The following is a 10568-nucleotide window of genomic DNA, read 5'->3' on the forward strand; positions in this document are numbered from 1 at the left end:
GGGCTCGTGAAGACAAGAAGAAGACGATGAGGTTCGAATGAGCCCCAAGTGTCTGCGTCAGTCTCTCGCGTTTTTAAACGCGAAGCATTTCATAGCAAACCTTTGGCACTTTGAGCATTTCTATCTATCTATCTATCTATCTATCTATCTATCTATCTATCTATCTATCTATCTATCTATCTATCTATCTATCTATCTAGCCGCCCACGTCTGCCTGCTCTCATGGTCGCCTCCTTAACTTGGTGTAGACCAAAATTGGCATGGGAGGGTAAGAGGATTTGATGAATATGACTGTGAAGTCATGATATGAATAACGTTAACATCCTGTCGCGTATGTCGTCAAACCCTTTCCTCCAGACACGTGCGGCACATACCCCTTTACCACGGGCCGCGATGTACGGGTATGAGACACAGGTGATTGACAGTTTATATCTACCCAGGAACGGCGGGAACAGACATTGGTAATTCAAATGCGACAGCGTTAAGAAAAACTGACATCGGCAGCGTTGACCCGACGAATGGAAAGAATAAAATTAGGATCCCAGCAGGAATCGATCCCGAGCATTCTGCGTGGAAATCGGGTATTCTACCACAGAGCCACGCCGGGTCTATGACCTGGTTTGTAAAAACAGCCTATGGAGGCGTAATGTCGGTGCATCGTCTATTGTGGTTGTGGTGCTGGCTATCTAATTTTACAAGAAAGCAACAAACACTACATGTGTACTCCTCCGATACAGGCTTCATATTAGAATAACGTCTGTGGTTCCAGTGTTGGCTCCGCTTTTATAGCAGTCTAAACATTACATTTGTACTACTATGATCCAGCAAGCTATATTGAATCATTGCTCGACCCCGGAGGAACACGTTAACGAAAGTTACGTGTGACCTTCACATGACTGCACCATACAGCGGCCTTAGTTTTCATAATACTGACGTATGTACTCTAGCGTCAGGGCTGACAATACGTCGCACCACAAGTTACCTTTTAAACGCCAGTGTTGAAGCCGACGATGTGCACAGAGCTACTGCACTTACAAAAACACTTCGATCCACCTCGTAACGCTTGGCTCAAAATCATAAAATACAGCATAGAAGTACTCGCTCACTACTTCGCACGAAACCGATTCCCACGACACGTGGGATCTGCCGAAATTTTAATACTTGTAGCGATGTACTGGGGCACCCTTCCCGCTTCTCACACACGTCTTTCTAATCCCCTTGGGGTCTTAGGCCTTACCCTTTCTTGATCTGAACACCGAGACGCCTTCATCGCTAATCGGCGTATCTATTCATCCCTGTCAATAATACGGGATTCTATTCTCTGTTCTGAAGCTGACAACAGGTGTAGTTCTTGCCTCCGCGATACCGAGCTCTCGACAACTGTTAGGCCAGCTGCCTCTTCAGATGTGATAAGCATAAGAGCACTGCCAATTATTCTTGAAGTTCGAATTTTAAAGGAGGCTCGTAGGCAGATCGCGGCTTTGTATACAAAAAATAATTGGGACTATCCAATTGCGAGGTATACAAGTTCTCGTCAACAGCTCATTGCTATAATTTAGAATTTAGTGAGATCGAATGTAAAAAAAAAAGACTATTTTCGAACACTTTGAATATCGTCAAGAGCACGTAATGAATAGCGCCTAAGCACAGTTTCAAATGCTACCCGAAATGTTCACCAAGGGATTTCCTGCAGTAGTACCCAAGAACATCTGCTGTTTACTGTTACCAGTGGTACGTTGTATTCTGGTACCGTATCGAAACGTCGTTAACCGTTGCCACCTGAATATGTTATACGTGGCTGCGAAGTATGCGGCTATATGTGGGCTGTCAGATAACCGTATTGACGCAACACCTCAGGCGATAGGCGGTCACAGATTGTAAATCTGTTCAAAGTTCTCGCGGCATAATTCACATTCGACGCGATTTAACGATAACACCAAATTTTCATGCAACAAAGTGACGCAATTAAATATGCTCTGTGGAGAGCGCGATAAGCCTGTATACCGGACAAAAATCTGTCAGTAATTCAATCCGAAGGCGGCTCTAGACGATATCATCATTGTCGCTTCTGCAGTCCTGTCAATACCCTTTCTCTCCATCTTCCGTGATGGTAAAGGTGGACAGTATTTTCATGCATAACGAAACTCAGATAGTGAGACGGCACAAATGCACAACAGTTTGGCGTATTCAGAGCGCGCCGACCTTTTCCTCGTATCACTGAATCATTAACTTGTCCAATCGTATTCAATGACCACACACTCCTCCTCAGCTTTCGATCTTGCATTAACAAAACACTGCTCCTGTCACGCATGCGGTAGGTGACAGCGGACGAAAGCTTCCATAATATCCGAGCGTGTATTACTCGGTCGTGTGCTTCTGCATTAAATATATCCGGTTTAAACCATTAATATAGATTCTGGCTAAAATGGACTTTAATTACCACACTCGAAGTAAAAAGTTGTGCAGTTGAAAGTCAATTTTACGAAACCCGTTTTCACGAATTTCCCAATTTAACGAACGAGTTTGGATCACCCCCCCGCCCCGGATCCCATAGGCTTAATGCTATTTCGAGCTCGAGATAACGAAACAAACTTAGCCGCCAAACCCGATTTAACGAAGCATTCCGGGGAAAATGATGCATAAAAAAGGTTTTCCCAATTGTATGGCGTCTAGAATGTCTGGCAGCACACTGCCAGACATCCTAGACGCAGCTTGACAGTGTGCTGCCAGCTTGCGTCGAGGCTGCCCGACGCAACCTGGCAGCACACTGTCAGAAGAGCAAAGGAGAGCAAAGGAGTGGCGCTACTAACAACTCTTTATTTTCATCACACTCACGGTGTTTAAATACTTGTAATCATGGTGTTGCGCCTGTGCAACATCGCACTGGAAACACAGAGCAAAAACTGGCCGCGTATCTGCGTGCTTCGCTGCAAATGTCGTCTAAAGAAGATAGAAGAAGCGCTGCGTGAGATATGGACGCCATCTGGCAATACGTCGGGAAACATGAGTGCTGTGTTGCGGGCTGGTAGTCCCGGCGCAGCAGCAGGCGAAGACCGGCGGTGAACAACGCGACCGGCGGGGACGCCAGCCAGCCCGAACACGCGGTTTGGCGCGAAGTGCTGAAGCAGAAGAAACGTCCGCACTCAGGAGTACTCTCCACACAATCTTTTATTTACACATCGCCTGGGTAAAACAGGAATGCCAGAGCGGCGCCCCATGGCATTCGTACAGTGCAATACAGAACCGAAACCGAAACATAACAATGAGCTCGTGCAGAGGGCACGGAGGAAGGCAAGTTTCAGCGCAGCTTAAGAAAGTAGGGTCTTTAGAAAAACTTATGTATGCATTTTCTATTAAAGAAACACACCACCTAATACTTACCTGTGATGTTGCGCCTCAGATATGCGTAATGTTTGCTTTTTGATCGACAATGTACACAAGTATGAACCTAGTCAGCCGTTCAATTTGGCTGGCCCTTGGGCAAGTGGTTCAACTTGGGCCGAATGGCTGAAGCGAGTGACGTGCCGACAAGCAGAAAGGCAGAAAGACAGACCAAAATTTCTCCGTTTAAGTATCCCAGGAAAGACTATCGTCTTTAAACATCAAACATATTGCAAAAAACTAATATGCGTTAACATCTGCCGTATAACAAGGTGCGAGTTACAGCTCCGCGTGCCAAAAGGAGCCTTGCAGAAATTCAAATCCAGAAGCATGCAAGGATACCGAAGCCTCACTTATACATTCACCAACGTTTTTTTCGATAAAAAATTCGGCAGATTCCACGCACTGTGGGAATCGATGTAATGCGAAGCAGCCAGCAAGGAGCTGCATACATCGCCTTGTTTGTCTTTGAGCCAAATGAAATCATTCATGAAATGGCATCTAGTCCACCATATATCGCATGTTTGCCATGCACGCATGCATGCACAATCTAGTGTACACCATGCCAATGAAACGCATATTCTGGTATATAAATGCATGACCTGTCGTTTATGTTCATCACGCACTCGTGTCATGCCATACCAATTTTGGCATATATCACGTTAACAAAACGGCCGGAAGCGCACCATGACAGTGGCATGTAAATCATACCGTACATGACATGCATAACATGATTTGCATGTTAAGACCTCTCATTTATGTTCGTCATACAGTCACATCGCGCAATACCAATTTTGGTGTATATCAAAGGAGCAAAATTGCCGCGAGTGCACCATGAGTAGAGCATGTAAATCATGCCATACATGACATGATTATTATGGTTTTTCATGTTACCCCCTGTCGCTAATGTTCATCACACAGTCACATCGCGCAATACCAGTTTTGGTGTATATCAAGCTATCGAAACGGCCGCGAATGCACCATGAGCGTGGCATGTAAGTCATGGCATACATGGCATGCATGTCATAGTTTTCATGTTACCACCTGTTATTCATGTTCTTCATACAGTCACATCGCGCAATACGAATTTTGGTGCATATCAATCTAGCGAAACGGCCACGAGTGCGCCATGAGCACGGCATGTAAATCATGACGTACATTTCATGCATGTCATGATTATCGTGTTACCACCTTTCATTTACGTTTGTCATACAGTGGCGTCGCGCAATACCAATTTTGGTGTAGACCAAGCTAGCGAAACGGCCGGGGATGCATAATGAGCGCGGCATGTAAATCATGACATACATAACCTGCATGTCATGATTTCCATGTTACCACCTCTCATTTACGTTCGTCATGCAGGCGCGTCGCGCAATACCAATTTTGGTGTGTCAACCAAGCGAAACGGCACGAGTGCGTCATGAGCATGACATGTAAATCATGTCGTGCATGTCATGCATGTCATGATTTTCATGTTACCACGTCTCATTTACCGTCGTCGTACAGTCGCTTCGCGTAATAGCAATTTTGGTGTACATCGAGCTAGCGAAGCGGCCGGGAATGCATCATGAGCGTGGCAATTAAATCATGGCATACATGACATGCATGTCATCGTTTTCATCTTACCAACTGTCATTCATGTTCTTCATACAGTCTCATCGCGCAATACCAATTTTGGTGTATATCAATCTACTGAAACTGCCGCTAGCGCAGCATGAGCGTGGCATGCAAATCAGGTCGTACATGACTTGTATGTCATGATTTTCATGTTACCACGTGTCAGTTATGTTCGTCATATAGTCGTGTCACGTAACACCAATTTTGGTGTACATCACGCAAGCGAAACGGACGCGAATGCACCATGAGCGTGGCATGTAAATCATGAGATACATGTCATGGATGTCATGGTTTTCGTGCTACCACCTGTTATTCATGTTCTTCAGAAAGTCACATCGCACAATACCAATTTTGGTGTATATCAATCTAGCGAAACGGCCGCCAGTGCGCCATGAGCGTGGCATGTAAATCATGTCATACATGACATGCATATCATGATTTTCATGTTACCACGTGTCAGTTATGTTCGTCATACAGAAATGTCTCGTCATACCAGTTTTCGTATGTATCCCTCCATTTAAACGGCCGCGAGCGCCCCGAGATCATGTCATGTAAATCATGCTGCACATGACAGGCGCGTCATGATTTGCATGTTAGGACCTGTCATTATGTTCGCCATGAACTCTTGTCACGCCGTACCAATTTTGGTACATATGAAATTAACGGAACGGCCGCAAGAGCCCAAAGGCCGTGGAATGTAAATTATGCTTATCATGACATGCGTGTCATGATTTTCATGATATGACCTGTCATTTATGTTCCTGATAAGGCCATGTTATGACACACCAATTTTGGTATACATCCGATTAACGGAACGGCCAGGGAGCCCAAAGGCCATGGAATGTAAGTCATGCTGTTCATGACATGCGTGTCATGATTTTCATGATATGACCTGTCATTTTTGTTCGTGATGAGGCCATGTTACGACACACCAATTTTGGTATACATCCGATTAACGGAACGGCCAGGGAGCCCAAAGGCCGTGGAATGTAAATCATGCTGTTCATGACATGCGTGTCATGATTTTCATGATATGACCTGTCATTTATGTTCGTGATAAGGCCATGTTATGACACACCAATTTTAGTATACATCCGATTAACGGAACGGCCAGGACAGCACAAAGTCGTAGGCGGCTAGATAGATAGATAGATAGATAGATAGATAGATAGATAGATAGATAGATAGATAGATAGATAGATAGATAGATAGATAGATAGATAGATAGATACGCTCAAAGTCGCAGAAGTTCGCTAAGAAATGCTTCTAAAGCGATCCGATGTGGCATGCGCTTGCTTTTTGCCTAGTATTCTAGCGCCTCGGAAAATCTGTTCGCACCCACATGCAGAAATGTGCGCGAGCAGATGCGCATACTTGTCCTCTTTTTTTTTTGTTGCACTTAGTGCGTGCTCTATAAGTCGGTCATTGACGCATCTTTCGGACTGGCCGATGTACATTTTCCCACAGTACATGGGAATGGAGTAAACAACTCCAACAGAGCATTCGACGAAAGCGTTTACGTGACTGTTGCTGCATCCTCGTTTGCTTTGAGCGCAAATTCGAGGGCAATGTTTCTGCTGCTTATTTGGGGCAGAAAAAACCACATGCACTTCATGCCGGTTTGCCACCTTCTTGATACCATGCGACAGGGTGTGGACGTATGGCGTGATCAGTGATCTTCTAGTCAACCCCCGAGCCCCTACCCTTTCTGCCCCATGTCTGACTCTTTGCAAGAGCGACTCGGCGACTGCTAGAATGACCTGCGAAGGGTAGCCTGCCGCCAAAAGGCGGGTCACTTCCAATCAGAGCTTTTCTGCATGCGATGTGGGCACGACTTTCCGAGAGCATATATTATGCATTGTACAATTCCCCTCTTGATGAGCTTTGAGTGAGCCGATTCAAAAGGCAATAATTCTTTCTTGGCACGGGGAAAGTACGCCCAGCAAACATGATGCGCACTGAATCGCAGGTTTAGATCTAAACATTGCAACTCATTGGAGTTGGGGGTCTCGTACGTGAAGATATGCTCTTGTCCAAAACGCCTAAAGACATCTAAAATGCCCGACACTATATTAGGCAAGGAAGAATCCCTGTGGCTGGTTGAATGTAATAAAAAGTCATCAACGTATCTGAAAGCTTTTAAAACTGGCCCCCCATTAAAAGCATCATGCAAGGAAGAGTCAATATCAGATAAAAATATTTCGCAAAAAACAGGAGCTACGCATGCTCCAATACACACGCCTGGTTGCTGCAAGTAAGGTTGCTCGTTAAAAACTGACGCTGAGACAAAATCCAAGCACATCACTCTCGCCGTTGTTTTGTTAACAGTTAGTACAGCCAGTCCTTTGTTTGTTCTCCTTTTTGTGCTAGTCAATTTTTAGCGCTTATTCTTTCGGCATTCATGAATAGCCAACTAGCCCAACACTCTGTTCTTAGAGAGAACATTTAATGCAACTATATGTGCTGGTTCTGTAAACGTGATTTGCCTAGGAAGGCAAGCGTGAAAGGAGCGAAAATCCGAGCAAACGTGAACCAGAGCGTCAAGGCTGCCGCCATTAGTGGGCTTGTATCATCTTGGGTTGTGTCTTCTTCACGGCTTTGGTCCCCGGATAATAACGGAGGCACTTTGGCAAATTGAGGCGCAGTCAGCATGGCGTAATCATGATAAGGATACATGCAACCGACTTGGCCCATTTTTTTGACCCCAACGACGTCAGCCTTGGCACGGTGTCATGGACACAATTTCGTAATTGACGGAACAAGTGAGGAAGACTGAACTGATATACACATTCGCTACATTATTTTAGTTTACATAATATACTAATTGAAGAAATTTTACGAGTAAAACGACAATATGGTTATGACACGCAGTAGTGGACAATTTCGGTCTAACTTTGACAACCTGGCGTTCTTTAACATGCAACTGAACCAATGTACAGGCGTATTCACCCCATTTCTCCCTCGTGTAAATACGGCCGCCAGGCCGGTAATCGAACACAGCTATCGAGCTCAACAGCACGACACCTTTCGTGCTAAGCCACCACAATAGGTGGTTAGAGCACATGTGAACTCTTCGAGGTTTGGTACAAATAACTTGATGTAGGTTGTATACCGTGAACGGGGGCTTCCGTCTGTAAGGCTCGTTTTACCGAAGCTTCATGTTTGTGCGACCATTTCATTATTGCCCGGCCTTCTGGAATCCTCCAATGGCCCTAAGCGATTTTTGTGGTATAATGATCAAATCGCCGACGCTGTTATTTTATTTAGCGATAGCTTATCCTTCGCGTACAAACCGATTACTTGACTGTAAGTACATTATCATGGTCTGATAGTACTTACGGAAAAAAAGAACAGCGCTTTTTCTATACGAATCGTTGACTGTTGAAATGAATAACTTTTACTTGTCCTTTCAAGGATCATTCCAGTGAATACGGGCGGTCATCTGGCTTAGCCTTTCAGTCGTGCTACAGGGTATGCACGACAGTTACGCAAAAGTGGACTCCTTCTCGCTGGCGGTATGGCGCGACATTGTCGTTTGGCAAGATGCGAAAGCAAGACATGCACTGTGAAACTACAAAGCGTGCTGCAATGTCGCGTCACGCGCAAAGAAAGGCTCAACACAGGTGTCGCTGGCAAGAGTATAAAACTCGGCTGCTTCAAAGATGAATCCAGCACAAGTCATTCGCTTTCTTCTAGGCGTCGTACTGTGAACACCAGCTTCCTTCCCTAGTTTCAGGATCCTCTCAGCATTACCAATGTTTCCAGTGGTGAGTCAAATCACAATGGTATATGTGAGATCGCGTTGAATTCTCTAAGTTCTTCAGCAGCCTTCGCTTGCTGAAGTAGGAAGAATGTATCAGTCAAATGTCAGTTCTTCCTTGTGCAGTTGCACATGATTCATCAGGCTATAGAAAGGGCGCCAACAAGCATGTTGAGACGAACTCTTCATTTTTGAATGGAATGCATAAGAAGAAAGTACATACTGCGTCTATGTTCTCAGGAACTTTTATCCTTTCTGCATAATTAACCGTAATAACTAGACTGCCTAGGATATGCTTTACCGTACCAAGACACGCAGGCAATCACAATAATCCTGAAATTTTTGTTTTTCGTCTCCCTGAAACATTAACAGAAAGCAATGAGCGCGAATCTAAGCAGTTCACTTTATTTCGTGTCCACCATCAGCATAGCACTGCTACTTGAACCAGCGATACACACGCGTTCCCTCACAAAGCAGGTGCAAGTGCTGATCGTCTACCTGGTCGTTGAATGCCACGCTCTTGAACACCACCAGCCCAACCAAGCTGGTTACGTGGGTGCAGGATACACAGGCTACACTGATTCTGCAGCGGCGGCTTCTTACGGAGGATACGACGCTTACGCTTCTGTAAGCTCTATTTTTTTTCCATGACGTGTTATATACTCTAGCTTCAAGTTAAGGAAATCATGTATGTATCGTCTTTGTGGTCTTAGGAATGTGCAAACGTGAACACGACCTTTAATACTTCGCTAATATCACAGTGATGTTCTGACAACTCGTACGCCACTTATTCTCATGAGCAATAGCAGTGGTTCAGCGATGCATGCGCGGTGTCCTCGAGAGAATGCTCCGAAAAGAAGAATGGTGCCGTGAATAACTTCATGGGCTCGCTCGTGTAATGAGTATATTGTAAAGCAGTATGTATTCTTTAGATTTGCAAAGCCGCTCGTTGCACACCACTGTGCTTTGCGAATAGATCTGCGTCATAACTCCTTCCCCTTCGCAGCCGCCTCAGCCGTACACTTTTGGCTACAACAATGTGGACGAGTACGGTAACCGGCAGTTCCACAGCGAGCAGGGTGACTCCAACAATGCCAAGACCGGCTCTTACGGCTACAGAGACTCCAACGGCCTCTATCGACGAGTGAACTACGTGGCCGACGCGTATGGCTTTCGGGCTAGCGTGGACACCAACGAGCCAGGCACCGCACCTGGTGCCAGTGCAGACGCCGTCTTCAACGCTTCGCCAGTCGTCCCACCAGTCCCATCAAGTGCTGTAGAGAGTCGGGCGCCTGCAGCTTACGGCACACAGGGGCCAGCACCGTACTTCCCTGGCGGCTACGGTGGTTACGGCGGATACGGATACAACTCATACGTAGGCGCCGCTGGTGCCTATGGCTACGCCCCCTACGGGCGTTACGGAGGCGTTGCCAGCGGTGCAGAGCTTGGTAGATTCCCCAGAGGCGGCCAACCTCCCTATGGTTACGCTGCCGCTGGCTATGGTGCAGGTTACAGACCTGATGTCAACGGTGCCCCTGTTGGATACGGAAGCTGGCCTTCCGCTCATCACGGATTCCGTCGTCGTTAATGCATTTCCTCGTTATTTAGGATGCTAGTGATCGATCTCCAGCAGTACAAGGAAATAAAGAGCTTTGAACATGCTTGGAAGCGGTCGTTTTTTAACTTCTGCAGTAATCAGGAGAGAGGGCGAATATTCTCGAACAAAAAAAGCACTGCCATACCTTTCATTTCTTATTTTCAGGATTAGGTTAACAATAAATTGCATATATGATAAATAAATTATTCTATG

At 45.7% G+C, this 10568-nt stretch overlaps 1 protein-coding gene across 1 annotated transcript; it reads left to right on the forward strand.

Moving 5' to 3' along the window:
• The first annotated feature begins 8753 nt into the window (after positions 1–8753).
• LOC119385703 (cuticle protein 16.8-like) lies at positions 8754–10346 on the forward strand. The gene is made up of 3 exons (XM_037653096.1): positions 8754–8765; positions 9236–9385; positions 9765–10346. The coding sequence occupies exons 1-3, from the start codon at positions 8754–8756 to the stop codon at positions 10344–10346; spliced, it is 744 nt and encodes a 247-aa protein (XP_037509024.1).
• Positions 10347–10568: the final 222 nt, after the last annotated feature.

This window comes from Rhipicephalus sanguineus, chromosome 3 (genome assembly GCF_013339695.2).
Source record: "Rhipicephalus sanguineus isolate Rsan-2018 chromosome 3, BIME_Rsan_1.4, whole genome shotgun sequence".
Taxonomy (NCBI): domain Eukaryota; kingdom Metazoa; phylum Arthropoda; class Arachnida; order Ixodida; family Ixodidae; genus Rhipicephalus; species Rhipicephalus sanguineus.

Bases quoted from the DNA above. Each gene is read 5' to 3' on its own strand.
- LOC119385703 (XM_037653096.1), top strand. The intron at 9,386-9,764 runs GTAAGCTCTATT...TCCCCTTCGCAG, and splicing joins GATACGACGCTTACGCTTCT to CCGCCTCAGCCGTACACTTT.